The sequence below is a fragment of the Quercus robur genome, chromosome 2 (assembly GCF_932294415.1).
Source record: "Quercus robur chromosome 2, dhQueRobu3.1, whole genome shotgun sequence".
In the NCBI taxonomy this organism is placed as follows: Eukaryota; Viridiplantae; Streptophyta; class Magnoliopsida; order Fagales; family Fagaceae; genus Quercus; species Quercus robur.
In genome coordinates this window covers 24,444,780-24,464,929 of record NC_065535.1, presented here as the reverse complement: position 1 = coordinate 24,464,929, position 20,150 = coordinate 24,444,780, and the positions used below count along the sequence as shown (strand labels likewise).

The 20,150-nt window shown below is 33.3% G+C and overlaps 2 protein-coding genes and 1 long non-coding RNA gene across 3 annotated transcripts; 1 reads left to right on the top strand and 2 right to left on the bottom strand.

Moving 5' to 3' along the window:
* Window positions 1-8,737: 8,737 nt before the first annotated feature.
* On the top strand, window positions 8,738-10,111 carry LOC126705309 (uncharacterized). Its single transcript, XR_007648236.1, has 2 exons — window positions 8,738-8,794; window positions 9,613-10,111. It is a non-coding gene; the product is annotated as an uncharacterized LOC126705309 (long non-coding RNA).
* A 7,316-nt stretch (window positions 10,112-17,427) lies between these two features.
* LOC126705292 (zinc finger BED domain-containing protein DAYSLEEPER-like) lies at window positions 17,428-18,052 on the bottom strand. The gene is made up of 2 exons (XM_050404185.1): window positions 17,688-18,052; window positions 17,428-17,586 (listed from the first exon to the last, which is right to left on the bottom strand). The coding sequence occupies exons 1-2, from the start codon at window positions 18,004-18,006 to the stop codon at window positions 17,471-17,473; spliced, it is 435 nt and encodes a 144-aa protein (XP_050260142.1). The 5' UTR covers window positions 18,007-18,052; the 3' UTR covers window positions 17,428-17,470.
* A 201-nt stretch (window positions 18,053-18,253) lies between these two features.
* On the bottom strand, window positions 18,254-19,770 carry LOC126696540 (zinc finger BED domain-containing protein RICESLEEPER 3-like). Its single transcript, XM_050393259.1, has 4 exons — window positions 19,094-19,770; window positions 18,811-18,926; window positions 18,328-18,695; window positions 18,254-18,268 (listed from the first exon to the last, which is right to left on the bottom strand). The coding sequence occupies exons 1-4, from the start codon at window positions 19,768-19,770 to the stop codon at window positions 18,254-18,256; spliced, it is 1,176 nt and encodes a 391-aa protein (XP_050249216.1).
* Between the last annotated feature and the right edge of the window lie 380 nt (window positions 19,771-20,150).

The following is a 20,150-nucleotide window of genomic DNA, read 5'->3' as shown; positions in this document are numbered from 1 at the left end:
TAATAAATTGAATTAGGATTCATCACATGCATACACATTAAAATTCAACATGCAATTGAGTGATTTGGATGATATGATATGAATATTAGTCACCATAGTCTAGAAGACCGGTTTCGCCGGGCAAGGTGGGTGCTTAACACCTTCCCATCTTGTAACATAACATCTGAGTTTAGATCAAGAGTTAGTAGATCAACTGCTTATTTATGTAATTTTCAATCTCTAGATTGTTACTAGAAAATAAGACCATGTACTTTATCTTAAATTGTATCTAGGATTAAAACCATGTAATTTCCTATGATCAATGTATATTTATTATCAAATCAATAAAATAAAGAATTTTTCAATTATGGTTTTCTTATTTTATTTTCTAATAATTAAATAAGTGGCGACTCCATTATAAAATGCATAATCTAAAGAGAAAAATATAAGCAGTCGAACCTTCACTTCGAGAGGCAATAACAAGACTCCACTCATTCACGTGAGTTTGGCCCAACACCAAAACAAAGTTGCCACTTATTTAATTATTGGTATATATAAGAAAAATCAAAATTGAAAAATTCCTCATTTTATTGATTTGCAAATGAATTTACATTGATTATAAGAAATTACATGACTTTGGTTTTAGATACAATTTAAGATAAAGTACATAACTTTGTTACCTAGTTTCAATCTAGAAATTGAAAATTACATGGATAAGCGTTGGTCTATCAACCCTCGATCTAAGCTCGAAGACTATGTTACAAGGTGAAAAGGTGTTAGGCATCACCTTACCCGATAAAACCGGTTTTCTAGATTATGATGACCAATATTCATATCATATAATCCAATATATTATCAATCAATTTGCATATTGAATTTAACGTGTATGCATGTGATAAATCCTAATTCAATTTATTAATACTTACATTTGGATTAAAAAATAAATTATAGTGAATGTGTGTGAATGATAATATCTTAGATTCGAGGATTTGAGAGAATTATGAAACAAACATGTTTTCCATATTTTTGATGTGAATTTAAGATCAAAACTAGTATTATGTATGAACATGTGATGAACAATTAAGAACATGTGAACATTTAAAAACATTCAAACATATTCAAGGAATTTAAATAAACATTAGCATGCTCTAATCTTAATCTCATCATAGTAATATAAAAAAAAGAGTTAGGGAAATGGATTATATCTACATGCAAGATCCACACGATGGAGGAAGAGACTCTTGGTAAAGGTCCTAAGGGTGGAGTAGAAAATAAGAACTAAGTGAGGGAGAGTGAGTCTCGCTCAATACCTTGAGTCTCAAGAAGACCAAGATATGACAAGATTACTCTACTTCACTAGAACTCAAGAGAGGAGAAGAGAAAGTGTTTTTGTGTACTTTGAAATGAAGAAGATGGGAGATTTATATAGTTGTAGTGGAAAAAAAAAAAATGAATAGAAGGTCATTTAATAAGGGTTGAAAAATGATCAAAAGGAATCATAAACCTAGACCCTATTTCAAATTTCGGGGAAAGCTGATGCATTAAATGTAAAGATTGGTAGGAGTGATGAGCAAGCAAAATTCAGTTTTTCACGTAGCTATTGTAACAGCTCGCAGAGCCAAATTCAAAAATTTATATCATACTTAATTCTGATACGAATTGTCTCGTTCTTGTGCTCAAATTGAAGCCCCATATGTCTAGTTTCTGGAATAATTAGCCTCACTCACAGATTCAAAATATTCTTAGAAATATCAACAAAATGGTGAGCAAAAGTCATTTGTTAGAATATAATTTTGGTATAATTAACATTAATAGGTCTCAAATTAGTTTTCAATTAACATTAATAGACTCTAATCACTTCCATTTCAGACTTAATTAGTTCCAAATTTATCCTAATTAAAATATAATTACATAAATTACTTATTAAATAATTAATGTTTGACTATTTAATTAATTAAGTGTGTGCAACATTATCATAAGATGTAGACCTAACCAATCAAATTATCACACGTCATTAATCTCAAATTGATTATAATTATAACCAATTGAAATTAATTGTTCATAATCACATATAGTTGGACTCAATTTGTGATAGTACATTTAGGACATTAAAACTTGATTTAATGATAACTTTCAATCTGATGGTCCAATTAGGGTTTATGACCAGTCGATTTGGTCGTTACAACATCAATATCATTTTGATGAAATGAGATTAAGGATCTAATGGCCAAAATTAAGATGCCTATTTCCAAGGTATCAACAATTGTATTTTGTTGATTGTCTTGAGTATTTGATTATGTTCCACAACAAAACCTTATGTCAAACGATCTTTTATTTCAATTCTCCAAAATATTTAAAAAGTTAATATCTTGAATTGCGAGAAGCTTGTATTGGATTTTCTTGTTCAAGGTATGTACATATATAAAGACAAAAACCATGTTGGCATTAATGGTTGAGTGTTGTTCTTAATGGTAATTTGTTATAAATAATTAAATTCAAGAATATGATTTTATTGATTAAATTTCTATGAACATATTACAGTTGTTTTATTTTGAGCATATTAATGTTGAAATGAATGTTGAATGCATATCCAAACGACCTCAGCCATTTATTTGTTATTGGCAAGACCAAGAAGTTATATTTGATTGGAAGTTTTGATAGTCCAAAGGTAATACTTGTACTTATAATATTTGACTATATATTAATAAGTTAAAATATGTTTTGAACTTATTAATAAATAGTTTAATATTATAAATACAAGTATTACCTCTAGACAATCAAAACTTCCAATCGAATGCAACTTTTGTATTCTTTACTTAACTTCTTGGTCTCACTAATAACAAATACATGACTGAGGTTGTTTGGACATTTGATCAACATTCATTTCAATGTTAACATGCTTGAAATAAAACATCTACAATATGTATAAAATGTTCATAGAAATTTAATTAAAAGAGTTATAGAAATTTAATCAACAAAATCATATTTTTGAATGTAACTATTTATCACAACTTACCATTAACAACAAAACACAACCAATAGCACAACAAGGTTCTTGTCTTTATATTCGTGCACACCTTGAACGAAAGAAATTCAATACAAGTTTCACGCAATTCAAGTTTCTAATATCTTAAGTATTTTGGAGAATTGAAAATAAAGATCGTTTGACACAAGGTTTTATTGTGGGACACAATAAAGTACCCAAGACAAACAACATAAAACAACTCACAAATGAAAACATTAAGTCCAAGTTGTTGGCATCAACCCCATTTGACTTTATTCCTAAAATAAACTTAATATCTCTAATGGATATTGGTAAACTCTTACCACAGATATCCAATGAACACAAATTTAGTTAAAAGTTATAAATTAACCATGTGCATAGATCTCTATCTAAGCTTATATACCTTAAATCCAAAAAATCCACCCAATCCCAACTCTTAGAATGACAAATTTTTTTTACTTTCATTTAAGCTAGCCACTATCTTACCAACACAATCAGGGCAAATTGAGTACTATTGAAATCTGTGTTATATATTGGGTAAAAAGGGTTTCATAAAGAAATTAATAAATATTAATGCATGTTAAAAGTTTCATAGATGAATACTTACTTTACGTGGTTTGCGAATGAATATGTCAACTAAACAATATATTTGATAATAATATGGTAAAAAAATCTAACTATTATGTGACTTATAGCTTTGCTTATTTTATTGGCAATACCTTTAGCTTTCATCGATTCTATTTGCTTTATATTGCAAATCCAAATTTAATCAATTAGACTATTTTACTTATAACAATTGGAAAATTAATATTAGTGGATACATAATGAATAGCCTAAATCTTACTCATACAAAAAATATGGTTCAATTGGTCTTTTAGGGAAACTAACATAGACATCATCTTGCTCTTCAATATTATTTACTATAACCATACTCCTATAGGTAAGCAACCTATATCAAGTTGCATGAAATAAAAACAAGGTAAGCAATAGCATAATTCTAGATAAATACATACATTTGGTAAATTCAAATTTCATAGATACCTAGATTCTGATTTATGTTCAATTGGCATAGATTCTGCTTTACATTCTGTTCAACATATACTAAATACTAAATACAATATTAAACTGCAGCAAAAACTAAATAAATAAAACGAAAATTTAAACAGAAAATTGTACACTGGCGTATCCCAATAGAACTTTAACAATTTTATTAAATAAATTTGAAAATTCAATTTCATTTTATCGATTGTAATCTTTTTGTTGCATTCTTTGATTTTAGTTTTTTGCACTCATAGCACCAACAACCATGGCAACAAGCCATAAAAAATAAACAAAAGTAAGTGCAAGCAATACCAACCAAATAAAAAACAAGTACTCTATTAGAAACATACCAGACAAAAACAACCCCAACCTACTAGCAACCACCATATTTAAAGGAGAAAACAATTAAGGAGATCAAGTCTATGGCTACCTCACAGCCCAATTTGTAGAATTTAAACTTACTAGTATATTAACCCACACACACATACCCACCAGCTCTTTCCAAGTTAGCAACACCAAGCCCAAGCTACTGCCCATATATCCCCACACTTTAAATTTCTTGCTGCCTAGCTTTAGGTTCTAAGTGTTAAAAAAAAGAAAAAAAAAAAGAAAAGAAAAGAAAAACCTCAATCATCCAGCAAACCATCCTTTTGGGAAGTACGTTTCTTCTTTTTCAGTTTTTCTTATCTATAACAAGTAAAACTAATGGTTAAGATATAAGTGGGTACTATAAAAACAAAAATAAAAAATTTGTTGGTACTATAGAATATGAGCTAGGAAAACACTTATTATACTGATCTGAAAAACATGAAGTAGGAAAACAATGATAAGCATTAAACATAATATTAAGGTTTGACATCTAGCAATCATATCTTTGTCTTGGTTACAAATAATTGAAGGAATGCACATTTACAAAACAATTTCAAGTTTAGTTATTAGCTAACCAAAAAGATTAGGCAGGACTAGTATACAAACTTCCACCACTTTATTTGGAATAAAAACAAATTGGGCTATACATGGATATTGAAAATCGGTAAAAAAAAAGTTTTGAAGTGCATATAATCAAAAATTAGAATGGTGGTCTTTTTGAGAAACACAAGTGGTATGCCAAGTACAGATTTGATCCCTACCACCAAAATTTTGAAAGTCAATCTATGAAACACTCTTTGGTAGCAGAGTTGCTTCACAAGTTAATAAATTCTCACAACTCGTGCACACCGTATACCTTTTCCCTTCATAGCCCCAACCCCATCTTCAAATCAAATATTATTTGATCATCTAATTAGCAAAATAAATGAAAAATTGAAATCCTACATCAAATCTCCCATGAAAACTAAAATCTAAATGTCAAAACCTCTGTGTATGACTAACTAAACAGGTCATCATTGGGCAATTTTATGTAATCTGTCATATCTAAGGAAAATAAAGAATAGCATACTTTGAGATACCACATCTTGCTCAATCAATTCAGTAATAGATTTTGACTTCAATCATGTAGCCAGTGGCGAAGTCATGAATTTTTCTAGTGGGGGCAACCTTGAGACGTCCTACTACCCAACCTTGTTGGCTTACTAATGAGATAATTTACTAAACAATAGGCAACATTTGTTATTGGCTAATATTCTAACCATGAAGAATATTTGGGATGCTTTTCATTTTCAGACAATTTATAATTCTCACTTTCATGTTGATATGGCCTAGATTTGATATACTCTGGATGAATTTCATCGCATTGATTAATAAGATATTCCTTATAAATTACTCACACTTTGAATAGTAACCTTTGAATTTTGAACAAATTTTCTTTTAAAATATGCATAAATTGTAGACGGTTTTCCTATAAATTACTCACACTTTGAAAACCAAAATATTAAACACATTTTGAAAACCTAAATATTAAATTTAATAATCTATTCATATAGCATCTAAAAAAAGTAAACACTAAAGTGTATGATGTCGAATTAAACCGTGAGTTTGTCTAACTTATTATAATAAAATATAACTAACAAAAAAGTCCTAGTTTTTTTGCTCAAACAAATACTCTCCATTAAACAAACAATAAAAAAAAATTTTATTAAATTAAATTTAATATAAAGCAATTTTCTAATAACAATCCTAATTTTTATAATAGTAGACACCCTTTTTTATTATTTTTTTGAGAATCCGACTACAATACTACACGTACTGTTCTTCCTTGTTTAGTTGATCTACAGGTATCAATCTGTGTATATAATTAACAAACCTATAAGCTACTTCAGTAACTTTTACTAAAGAGTGCATGGAAACTTGAATATAATTCACTACACGGTAAGAGCCAAAGAGAGATAAATACCAGTGAAGCTGTGGAGGGACTAACCTGGTGCGACGGCGGCAGCGGTTCGAGTGGAGGCTTGATTCGCTCCTGTCGTCGCTTCTTGCAGCCGGCGCGCGGCGTTTAAGCGGTAAGGTTTTTTTTTTTGGTGGTGGTTGTTGGAACTTGGAATATATGTATTCAGATTTTGATTTGGGAGTAAACGGGACGGCGGTAGGTTTTGGGGGTTGTTTAATTAGGAGATTGTTTTTTCTTTTTATTTGGAGGAGTCCTGATTTAAGAGGAATACATGTAAAAGGGATTTAGGGATTTTATTTATTTATTTTTTTTGTGATGTTATTGTGAATTGATTAAAACTATTTTGTTGCTTGTAATCTTGTATTTTGGAGGAATTATTGGCCAACGAATGGGCCAATTTATATTTATATTTTTGGTTTTTTTTTTTCCCTGAAATATTTGAGGATTAAAAATGAAAATGGCATATATATATAAAATTTGGGGTGGTAACTAAATTACTCCTAAATTTTAAGATAATTTCTTCTTTCAACCCTCCCAGTCCTCTAGTTTCGCCCCTGCATGCAGCTACTTTCTCAGTTAGAATGTATAGTTAAGTAAAACATCTCGTAAATGGCACAAAATAAAAGTGAATTATGATTTTATCCAAAGGAAAAAAAAATTAAAAAAAAAACCTGAATTATAATTGCTTTGGGACCTTAAAAGTAATCACTATTTGCACTATTAACACATTCACACCCCTAAAATTAATAATCTTGATGCAATTTTCAATCTATTTACCTCCTGTCCCTAAAAAAATCAATCTTTAAGTGCCAAGCACCAACCAACCGTAATTTAAATAAATAAGCCAAATCCATTGCCACAGAGTAGAGAAAAAGATCATATTACTGATATAATTATCAGAAAAGGACTTAAAAACTGTTTGCAATAGTACGACACAAATGCATGAAGATGCATGAAGAAGATTGAGTATTCATCCCCACCCACCTTGTACATAATAGCCACAAGAAAATCAACACTAATCATATGAAATAAAATGTTGAAATTGCATATATCTAGCTTTTCAAGTGGGCAATCTCTGAAAAACTAATTAAAAAAAAGGGAAACAAAACTATGGTAGTGAAATTAGGGTTTTAGCGTTTTGATCATTGCCTTTAACAATATCAAAAGGATTTTGATCTTTTTAAGAAGCCTTCACCTGAGACTAAATCAATTGGATGATAAACCAAATGTGAGAAAAAGCAACCTGGAAGACGTGGAAAATGGGAGAACAAAAGATGAGAGAGGTACTATCTAAATTTTTTTTTTGGGTTTATATACACTAACTTGCTTTCTTGATAACTATTTTACCAATAAAATTAAATGAACGATCATGATTAAAACAATACTAAATTAATGGTTAAGATTTGGGTGAGTACCTTATCCAAAAAAAAAAAAAAAAAAAGGTTTTGTAGAATGGCCCTCATACCACTTAGAGTCATTTGATATTTTGATAATAAAATATAATTTTAGGTAAACTATCTTCAAGAAAGTGTAGCCATTTATCGCGGAGAGAAGAATGAAGATAACCACCTGGTACAACGACTATTTCTAAAACTCAACTATTATTATATAATAAATATATGATATGAATTTTATATACATGACCCACATATAAGGTTCACTTTTATGAATTCACATCCCGTGCAATACCTCAATTCTCAGCCATAGATTTAATCTAATGGCTTAAATATTTGACACCTCACCCGTCCAGGTTGGCAATCCGTGTCTCACTTCTGTTTTCATTTCAGCTTCCCAAAATTTGAATTTCACTAAAAATCTCTCTTTTCTCTCTCACTTCAATTGGGTTCTTTCCCTTACTCTCCCTAACGCTTCACACTTTCTGCCTCTCTGTCAACCCATCGTCTCCACGCTCTCTACCTCTCCGTCAACCCGTCATCTCCACTCTCTCTACCTCCCTGTCAGCCCGTCGTCTCCACTTCTAGCATACCCAACTCAAACCCATCAACAAAAACAAAGAAAAAACATTAACTCACCATCGGAGCTCCCGACACCCAAACACTCGCATCCTTTTTAGACCCAGATCAGAGAGAGAGTAAGGGTTGGGGTTTGGAGAGAATTGGGTCTGGAGAGAGACATTGATGCTTTTCAGACCCAAATCAAAGAAGGTTAGGGTTTGGATTTGGAGAAAATCGGGAAAGAGAGAAGTTGATGCTCAATCTCCATAGCTACAGGTAGCAATCACCGTGTTCCGCTCCACCAATTCCGGTGGTGGTTCTGGTAAAGTTCCTCTGTCTTTCTCTTTGATTTTTCGTTCTTTTAATTTTCTCAAAAAAAAAAAAAAAAGTTCTTTAAAGCTCACACTTGGCTGAGCTTCTTCTTGCACCCACACTACTGTCGGTGGCAATGCATATAGTCAGTGTTTACACCATTGGTGGCCGCTGGTACCCCTCTTTTTCTCTGTATTGTCTCTTCTCTTTTTATTTGCTTTTTAGAAATGACCGAAACCCCCATTTTGTTTCAATTTTTATTAGTGACTAGATTTCCTTGTGCATAAAACAATGGAGGTTTTTGGGTACAGCCAAATGTGTTGTGATTGAAGGGAAAGTGGCCTGCTTGTAATTGTTGTGTGTTGTTGTCTTTGACATCTATAAAGTAATTGTGTTGCTTGGTCTATGCTAAAAAAATCATTATGAAATTTCTCTTTTTGCCCTAATTTTTCTTAGGTACCTGTTATTTTCCTAAATTGCAGATGGGTATTTTGCGTGTTGTAGTTCATTTTAAAGGTATAAACTGTGGCTCTTGATAGGCTAACTTGAGGGGAAAATTTTTTCTTGCTTGAATTGTTACCAATCATACTTAACAAGTTTAGCCCAAATTTTAAGTAGTCAATTTAGATTTTTATATGTTAAGGCCTCCCTCAAATATTCTGGGTTTTTGGTTCAAAAGAATGTTTGAAAATTTGGTGATGTTTTTTTTTTTTTCTTTTAATAGATCTTCAAATATTTCTAGATGAACTTTAATTCTTGGGCATTTCAATGTTATACAGATATGTTACTGATTTATGAACTCTAATTCTAATTGGGCATTTCTAAATTATACAAATATTGTACTGATCTATACAATAAAGCAGAAATTGCATTTAAATTTAGGCACAATTGAGCTTATGAACAAGAGTTTGTTTTATGCATTTTTCCCCATTTATTGTGGCCAAAGCTTAGATGGATTAATAGCTATATGTCTCTTGTTTTCTTGTTAACAGGATAAAATGTTTTGAAGCATTCCATGATCTAAGACACATTCAGAAAAGAGCATAGCAACTAAGACACATTACATGACAGTTCTACATAAAGAAAAGCTTGACATAAAAATTGCTAAGAATATGAAGTGTTGGTACTCTGCCAGGAAAATAGTAGCTCTATCAAAGATGGCCTACGGTTGTAACTTGTAATTGAATTTTTTCGAAGTAGAATGTGATGTCTGAAGAAAGAAGTGCACTACTGAAAGGGAGAAGATTACGTGGAAGACTTAGCATTGTGGATAGCTATTGTCGTGGGTGGATAGCTATTGCATTTGAAATTAGTATTTGGATTACTATGGAGTTGTTGTTGCATTCATATTTGAATTATGTTATTTAGATAAAGTTATATCTGATTTGGTACTTGTATTTGAGTTTCTAAGAAGTTGAGTCCCTTTAGGATTATCTGTTAGTATTTTGAATATTCATAGGAGTATCTATTGTTATCTGATTGTTATTTGAATTCCTAAGACTTGTATTTAACATAGAATGCAATTAATAAAGCAGTAGAGAATTATTATCTCAATTTCCCTCTCTATTCTCTTATACCGGTCATCTTGAATACGACCAAATAACTATCCATTCAGTTAGAAATTAAACCTAGTCATAACATAGAACCTGTTACAAGCACTCCATGATGTATTGAAGCCATATCTTGTTGTCAATAGGCCATTATTTTCAGTATAAGTGAAACATTAAATGTATTTTCTATTTTGACACTAGGTAGTTTCATTGTTCATTTACAAAAACTTTTACAAGGATTTAGCGTACAAACCAAGAAAAATGTAACAAAATTTAGTTATTTTTTTCTTGATATTGGTTTGAGTGTGTAATATAATGTAATTGATTGTGTGCCTTTTTATTTATAATATCTTGTAATGCTTCAAATTGAACAATTTTGATGTTGCCTATACGGTCATGAATTGATGCAAGAGTTTGATCCAATAATGAACAAAACTTTATTGAAATGTCTACTTTGATTACAAGACTATTAGAACAAGAGCCCTAATTAAAAACAGTCATGGGCAATGATTTATTTCATTCAAAAAGAACCTAAAATTTGCATTCACAAATTCTGTAAGGATGCAAGTTGAAGCCCAAGTGTAATAAATAAGATTATACCCAAGCAAAATACTTCCATTCAAAACAATTTTTGAATTATACAAGTGGCTGAAGTTTAGGTATCCAAAAAATATATATATTTGTACAATACTTCTTAATGGTAGAACTTATACAAGTGTGAGAACATGTATTCTTCACTAACATAAAACAATCTAAACTTAGCACTAATCCCTCCAGCAGATGCCATTTCTTGCTCTTGGTGATCAAACGAAGAATAGCATTCCTTTTTTTTTTTTTTTTTTTGACATCAAGAATAGCATTCCTTTAATCATGCCATTCAACTTGACAAAAGAACAAAGCGTGATTTCAATGATAAACATAAATCAAAATTTCCAATTAACAGCAAGCACAAGTGAAGCCATAAGATCAATATCACTATTTACTACTAAATATGTAAGTTTGTTGAGGGTTTAGCTTGGGAATTTCCATCTTAAGAACTCAGCTAAGGGACCAACATTAAAAGTGAAATACAGAGCAGATCATATAGTTTGAATGTTCATGAGATACATTTAATTCCTTTGTAATCAATGACATAATATGGTAGGTGCACAACCCAATTTTAATGGGGCAATCAGGCAATAACAAATGCATTTTGCATTAAGGAGAACCAAGACTAAAAAAAGGCATCAAAGCAAAATTACATTCCAAAAGACACTAGTTAAATTAGTGTGGAGAAATTGCTCCTCATAATTCCTATCTAATCTACAATACTGTAAACTTGATAAATTCCTAGGAAAGTTTATGGATAAGTTCCTATATGAAAGGCACAACCAGAGCACATAAAAGCTAATAATTCTTTCTCAAAGACAAGCTACTATTTATGGTCTTTATACTATCTAGTAATAACAAGAAGAAAAAACCATTTATACTCAGTAGTAGGGCCACCAAATTCACTTGTTATATATAAACAAAAAAATTTCTTTGTAATTTTTATCCCCAACCAAATGAACAAAATCCAAAACAAAAAGGCTTTATAGCCAACTAAATTAGCTTCACAATGTAGATATGTGATTTCAATGTTTCAAGATTAAGAGAGCCAAAATAGCCACATCTTGATTATGATCCCAGCAAAAATATATGAGTCATGTTCTTTATATCTAAGCTCAAGCATATTATTTGTTATTCTTGGAGAAGGTATGAGTTAAAAGGTTAAGCAAACACATCTACATTCGAAGAGTTTGATTTCCAACTCATTTCAGATATATTCAAGCATTACCTTTCCAAACAAGTCCAATAGCAATATCAAAATTGCTTGATGATTGTACAGTAACAAAATAAACAATGGGCCTTTAATTAAGAGTTGCATCAGAACAAAATAATATGTATAGGAAAATATAACAGATGTTTCTTGGGTAGATATTAGGGTACCATGTTGAGAGAATCAGCCCCAAGGGCAGCAAATTTTGACTCTCCAGTGATTGCAGAATCATTATGTAGAGCTAGTTGCTTCTTCACAATTTCACACACCATCGTCACTATCTCTGGTTTGGCCTGCATAGGAGCATTAGCATTCTTGTTGCTAGTTACATCAACATACGAACACTATGCTTGAAATCTATATATATGTACTAGTTTCATCATTTAAAACCACATAGTATGCCCAAAGAAAAAAAATGTTCACATGCCCAAAGACAAAGCAGCTTACACAATAGGTTGGGAGAGAAACACCCACTTTCTTATCTGGACTAGTAATCCATGAACTTAATTTCTTTTCCAAGAAGTAGAATGAGAGTATAAAAGACAGACTGAGAAGCTGAACAACTCTGACAATCACATGTAGCACATTGTTCAATACACATTTTAGACATTTAGGAAAACTTTCTGACTGATTGCCATTGGAATCATAAGGTTAGCCTCGTCAAGGTTATGATAGGATTTTTTTTGTCAAACAAATGATGAATCAGCTAATACAATGCTAGTGGATATATCTAGAATGCAAAGAACAATATAATATGATTGTTGAGAGGTCAAAATATTGATAAATTGGATATGTTCTGGAATAGTGAAGAAATTACCGCACAAGAAATACGGAAATGTGCTGGCTGCATCCTTAGAGTAGTAAAGCTTTTCCCACTAATAGGAAAGGAAACTGATTTCAGATTAGAGATCCTGCTGCTTGGTGCCTGGTTAGCCAATCAACCACATAACTGACTTAAGACCCAAAAATGGAAAGAATTTTTATATTAAAAAAACTGTTTATCCACATATTTATTCAACAAATTAAAAAGTAAAATCCAGTCATCAGTTCTGGCACCTTACAATAAGAGAAAATAGAATTAAATTCAGCACCAATAAATCAATCAACAAAATTGTGACACCATTATTTTCTTTCCTTCCTTTCCTAGCAACCAAACAGAGTTTATTAAAAAAATTAATAAAAAAAAATAGAGATAAAAGAAAACCTACTGGGTGGTGTTCTCCCTCTAAGACAGCCCAAGTCTTTGAACCAAATCGGCAAGGCTGGCTCACTGCAACCACCACCTCCGATGGTGGCTTCTTCTCTCCTTTGACCAAAATCTCTTTCTCTGTCTCTCAATCTCATTTCCCTCCATAGATCAAACTTGAAAGATCATCAACTTCTCTCTTTCCCGATTTCTCCAAACCCAAACCCTAACCTTCTCTGATTTGGGTCTGAAAAGCATCAATGTCTCTCTCCACACTTGATTCTCTCCAAACCCGAACCCTTACTCTCTCTCTGATCTGGGTCTAAAAAGGATGCGAGTGTTTGGGTGTCGAGAGCTATGATGGTGAGTTAATGTTTTTTCTTTGTTTTTGTTGATGGGTTTGAGTTGGGTATGCTAGAAGTGGAGATGACAGGTTGACAGAGAGGTAGAGAGCGTGGAGACGACAGGTTGACGAAGAGGCAAAGAGCGTGGAGCGTTAAGGAGAGCGAGAGAGAGAAGAGAGATTTTTAGTGAAATTCAAATTTTGGGAAGCTAAAATGAAAACAAAAGTGAGACAAGAATTGCCAACCTGGACAGGTGAGGTGTCAAATATTTAAGCCATTAGATTAAATCTATGGCTGAGAATTGAGGTATTGCACAGGATGTGAATCCCACTTTTATAGTCAAATCATGCCCAAATATCAACCTCAAATGTCTCACCAAAAAAGCAGATTCACCAATACTCACCAAATCGGGCTGAGACAATCTCTCTACGAGGAATCCCAATCCCAAACATAAGATTAATTATCTGCTTTAGTCATGATTGGACCAAAAGTTGTAAGCAAAAAAGAGAGCTATTGTAATAAGAAACGTTAGCCAAAATCATAGATAGAAAAGCCTAAGATGCACAGATACGTACAGGTATGATATGATACGAGATGTGACGTTATGACCATTTTTGAAAAACTAGGATATAATATTTCAGAAATGTGTGTATTAATTGCTTATTAAATATATTTTATATATTATTAAGCAAATATCACTTTAAGAGAAATAATGTATATTAAAGTAAATCCATGTTCACTAAATAATGTTTAGAATTCAAATTAAGATTAAAAAAAAGTAGATTCTCAAAAAAAAAAAAAAATTAAAAAAAGTAAATAAAAAATAACTAGTAAGTTTTTAGCATTAAAATCAATATATAAAAAATATAAATAAAAATTCTTACAAATTTGAGCTATCTCTTACTATCGAGGGGTCGGGTTACAACCGTATCCAAGTTATATCACGGGTGCATTATGGACGAACCGACATTTTTATTTTTTTTGAACAAAAAATATTGGGTATGTATTTTAGAGGTATCTAGTATGATACGTAACAGATATAAATACTTGAGGAAAAAAGAAATATCCGAACATTCTAGAGAAAAGGTCCCCTTGTTGGAAAAAGATAATTTGTATCGTATACAAAACATTCGCAACGGAAAATTAATAGATCTATTTCATTCACAATTGATAACATGTACTATGTAAATTTCAGAATACAAGAACAAGAGAGTGTACCTTGGTGCGGTGAAATTCAAAAACAAAGATTAGAAGTACTTGGGAACACTTTTAATCTTCACTCCAATTCCACTTATGCCCAAGAAATTTGGTCTCTCAATCAGTTTATATGTGTATGTTTAAGGGAGAGTAAGAGAGTGTCCAATACTCACATACAAAAACATTTCATTCTCTCTCAAAATTCTATATGTTTCTCTCCTTATAACTGATTATCTAATTGGACTAGCCTCATGGGCCATTCCAATTGGGATTTAGTATGTGACTTGGAGTGGGACCAAAAGGGAACAAATAAGACACTAGCTTCAATGAGCCTTGGGCTTTTCTGTCAACTCTTAACAAGTCCAAAGTTACCATTAATTATATTTAATATCACTTATGAGGGCCAATTAATTAGAAAGTACTGTTAAGACATTGTTAACTGGGCCTATGACCCAATCCGAGGATGTTAGACCATCCGAGGAGGTTCAAATAAGATTATTAAGGAGAATGGAATGAAGAGAGGAGTAGAGACAGTATGAGATAGGTCAAACAAGTGTCTGAGGATAAAAGCCCTCTTGGTAACATGTGTCCGAGGTTGATTTGAGTGTCATATCATCACGAACTTACTTTGGATTTACATCATCACTAAAGGTTAGACGTTGAACAAAGGATAAGAAAGGAGAAGGGCAACAAATATCTTCAAAAAGCTGCTACCTCCGCATTAAATGATTCCTAACCAACTCTTTGGCCGCATTAATGTGGAAGTGACGCCTAAATAGTGACCAAGCAGCCTTACAGCTACTAGTTGATGGTTCTGGGAAGTGCTAAATGGGACAAGAACGAGTTCTCCGAATCTAACCTACACGTGTATGGTAGGGACGGCACCAAGGTTGGAATATATAACATGGAAAGATGTACTAAAAAAGGAGGAAGAAATCAAGGATAAGGACTGGAACTCTTGTACAATTTCATTATTTAACAAAACCATATGATACAAACTACTTAATCGATTTCGAGGATAGATTTTCTAATCTTACTTGTATCTAACCGTCTTGAACCGTTAAATCTAATCGTTTTTCTTCTAGGATAGATCTAGTTCTTCTATTCACGCTCTACAAATTTATTGTTTGGGTCGTTGGGGCTTGAGCCCAATCTAGTTTTGGGACCAATCCACTTTCAGTCCTTACAATTGGCGCCGTCTGTGGGAAGAGCTTGATCTAGGCTAAAGGAAATCCGGTTACAATGTTCACGATGGAGGAGGCAGGTCCACACCAGGCAGTAGCAGGACCGCACCAGATAGATCTTGACCTACACCAAGCAGAATTAAGGGGTTCCCAGCATGGCGATCCGTGCCAGAGCCTCGAACGGAGAGGGGGCCGTGAGGGAAGTGTGTGCATAACTCATACCAATAAAATTCAGTCTCGAGGGAAGAGTCATGTCTCCCATGCAAAGAATGACAGAGACATGCAACGTGAAATTGACGACTTGAGAAGAGAGTTGCGTCACGCCCGGCAAAGATGTTCCCTAACTAGCTCCGAACCGTCCTCCGAAGAGACAGATGGTGCTAGTTATAAACGGAGATCCAGAACTCTACCTAGTGAGACTTTTTCCTATGAAGAGGAGCACCATCATCGACATAGGTACAAAAGCCCACCTCGCAGAGGCTTGGGGAACAATGCCATGAATAAGGCACTGAGTCAAGTTTCCAAATCACCCTTCACACGAAACATAGAGGATGCGAGTCTTCCTCGGCGATTTCATCGACCTACATTCACCATATATAACGGTCAGACAGACCCAGTAGAACACGTTAGCCATTTCAGTCAAAGGATGGCTATTCACTCCAAAGATGAGGCTTTGATGTGGAAGGTCTTTCCATCTAGCTTGGGCCTGGTAGCGATGAGATGATTCAATGGTTTAAGGGCTAACTCTATCGATTCCTTTAAAAAACTCACCCGGGCTTTTGGCGCTCGCTTTATTACTTGCAGTAGGGTTCCTCGGCCTTTGGGGCCCTTATAGTCTATGTCCATGCGAGAGGGTGAGACTCTGAAAACTTATTCAGATGGATACTGGGAAATGTTTAATAAGATAGACTGAAAGCATGATGATGTGGCCATAGGCACTTTCAAGGCCGGTCTTCCAGCCGAGCATGATTTGAGGAAATCTCTAACTGGTAAACCTGTTACTAGCGTATGCCAATTGATGGATCGGATCGACAAGTACAGAAGGGTAGAAGAAGACCAACAGCAGGGAAAGGGGAAGACTAAGGTGATCCCTCAGGAGAGGAGGGATTTCAGGTCGGACCAGTATAACAATAACCGACCTTGGAAAGACTTTGTTGGGCAATTAGGTGGGGATGGCAATGGGGCGGGACGGGGCCGAAGGATGAGATCTTCGCCCCCGCCCCGCATGGATTTTTCTTGCCCCATCCCCGCCTCGCCCCGCATGATGGGGAAAATGTCTTACCCCATCCCCGCCCCTTAAGGCCCCACGAAGACCCGCGAAGTCCCGCCCTACACCGTAAAACTTTATTTCTTGTTAATTTTCCCTACAACTATTACCATTTTTTCAAATAAAATGACATGTTTCAATAATAAAAATATACTTGAAATTATAAATAAATTTATCCTATCAAATCAAACTAATTTTTAGCAAAAACTAAATAATATTATCTAAATGTTTAACAAGACAATATCACAACAAAAATCTCATAGTATGACACAATAAAATAATCCAAACTCCTAATACATAACAAAATAAAAATTGCCTAGTTCTTCAAAAAGAATCTCCACTTTCTTCCATCATTGTGACACCACTTTCTTCTTCATCATCATAATCATCCAGGATATTTTGGAATTTATCTTCAATTCCATCTATGGTAGATGAAGAACCTAAAAAAAAGATAAAATAAATTCAATCAAACAATTGAAAAATATAATAAAGAATGCAGCAACATAAATCATTGTATAATTAAACTAGTAAATTTAATTACCATTAATTTCAGCCCATAACCAATTTTGAGCACACATTAATGCCTCCACAGTCTTTTGATGAAGTTTACTGCGATGTGGACTTAACAATCGACCACTTGTGCTAAATGATGACTCTGAGGCAACAGTTGACACTGGAATGGCAAGGATATCCCTTGCAATACGTTGCAAAGTAGGATACTTTGGCCCATTAGATTTCCACCATGCCAAAATATCAAAATCCATAGTTCTTGGCATTAAATCATCCTCAAGGTAATGGTCCAACTCCAATTTAATATTCCCACCCCTTTTTTTCTGACTAAGATATCTTTCAAAGTCCATAAGAGAGTCATCAACTTGCGGATCCTCTCCCACACAAGGGCCACGAGTACCTTCCCTACCCATTCTCCAAGAACTGTAGTCACGAATCATTTCATAACAAATATCTCTAACCCTTTGAATTTCATTATCAGCTTCATCAGGAAAATAATATTCTAACAATTCAATCTTATATCTTGGGTCTAAAATGGTTGCCACAACCATAACACCATGAATCACATTCCAATAACAATCAAATTTTTCCAACATTTTAAATGCCATACTCCTAATCACATCATTTGCGATTGTAAACCAATAATTCAAAGCTATTTTTATTTCACATACCTTAGGAAAGAAAAGATTAGCTGTAGGGTATGAGGTACCTGAAAATAGCTCTGTAACCTTGTAAAACACTGCCAATCTCTCATATATATTACTTGCCATCTCCCATTCTTCCTCCGTTGGAGTGCACTTATAAGATGACTCACATATGTTCAATCGATAAAAGACATTTTGATACTTTATAGCAATAGAAAGCATGAGAAAGGTAGAGTTCCAACGAGTCTTACAATCAAGGGCTAGTTCTTTGGTACATTCAACATGTGCTTGTCGAGCTGTCTCTTCAAACTTCTGCCTTCTCTTTGTTGATGCAGTCCAAAATCCCACGCTTTCTCGAACCTTTTCAATGCATGATCCAATTACATCCAACCATCCTGAACAATCAAATTAAGAACATGTGCTGCACAACGCATATGCAACATTGATCCACGCATAATAAGTGCACCACGTCGAAGCTTATCTAAGATAATTTTTATAACTACATCATACTGCAATTGTCCATAGTCACAATAGATAACTTCCTATCAATATTCCACTCCAACAAAGTATCTAGAAGGACACAAGAAAGCACTTCTTTCGTATGTGGAGATGGCACATAAATAAACCTTAAATGAGAAATTTAAATAATTAGAACCAACAATGATATAAGTTCATAAAACATTTGAAAAGAATTTAATTGAAACATAAAAATGAATATATACTTTAAAAAAAAGTACCTCATAACTCGGCTTTGTAATCTCCACAAACCATCAATGAAGTGTGCTGTTACAACCATAAACCCTCGCTTTTGTTTTGTGAAGTCCACATATCAGTGGTAATAGAAATTCTACCCTGATTCTTATCAATTTCATGCTTTGATTTCTCCCTTTCTTTCTCATAGATGCTCAAAATGTCCTTCTTGATTGTGTTCCTAGAAACCATCCTGAACAATGGTTGAAGAGAAGTTGAATATTTTCTAAAACCAATGTGGTCAACTATAGAGAGGGGATACTCATGCAAGATGATCATACGAGCAAGTTCATTTCTTGATACATTTTGATCAAAATTATAAGCATTCACACCCGCCATTGAATCCACTTTATTTTGATCCCTCGCCAAAATTTTTTGATTCATATCCCTAATGTCTTGAAACTTTCTCCTTGGACATATTTTCACGTGGTCATGCAAATGTTTAGTGCCATAATTGGATCCCCTTACTAGCAATTTCTTACAATAATTGCACTCAGCCTTGTCTTTCTCATCAACTCTCTTTCTCTTAAAATGATTCCAAACAATTGATTTGTACTTCCCCTCTTCTTGAATTATTTCATTGCTAGGCTGGACTGCTTGGACATCGTTTGGCATATTCAACAGAGGTGATGATGGGGTTGCATTATCTTCATCTACTATCAAAGGAAATTGATTGCTACCAGATGGATTAGAGCTACCAATGTTTTCATGTGAAGTCATTTTTTTCCTGATGTTAATTTAGCAACTTAGTAATGGACAAACTATATTTCTCCAACAGTGATAATATAAAATAATGGGAACGAAAAAAAAAAATTAAAACAAATCTCCTTGGCAACATTGTTAAACAATTAAAATATATTTAGCAACGTCGTTAAACAATTAAATTAAAAATCATAGCACCCGTAGCACATACACAAATGGGTATTAATATTTCATTGGCCTAAAAAACACTAAAACAAATCTCCTTTATACTAAGTAGTCAGTAGTATGCATTAGTTAATTCCTCCCATTTTGTGACTATTTCATAGAGAATGGGACAAAGTCTCAAACCTGTACCCCTTTCAAAAAAAAAAAAAAAAACCTGTAACTTATATTTTTTA

What these genes read in the sequence shown, in the direction of transcription:
- LOC126705292 (XM_050404185.1), bottom strand. Translation starts at nt 18,006, where the DNA reads ATGGACTTTGAAAGATATCTTAGTCAGAAAAAAAGGGGTGGGAATATT. An exon ending in GTTATGGGCTGAAATTAATG is followed by an intron (nt 17,587 to 17,687) that starts GTAATTAAATTT and finishes TCTTTTTTTTAG; the next exon opens with GTTCTTCATCTACCATAGAT.
- LOC126696540 (XM_050393259.1), bottom strand. Translation starts at nt 19,770, where the DNA reads ATGACTTCACATGAAAACATTGGTAGCTCTAATCCATCTGGTAGCAAT. An exon ending in AACAAAAGCGAGGGTTTATG is followed by an intron (nt 18,927 to 19,093) that starts GTTGTAACAGCA and finishes TTCTCATTTAAG; the next exon opens with GTTTATTTATGTGCCATCTC. An exon ending in TGTGACTATGGACAATTGCA is followed by an intron (nt 18,696 to 18,810) that starts GTATGATGTAGT and finishes TTGATTGTTCAG; the next exon opens with GATGGTTGGATGTAATTGGA.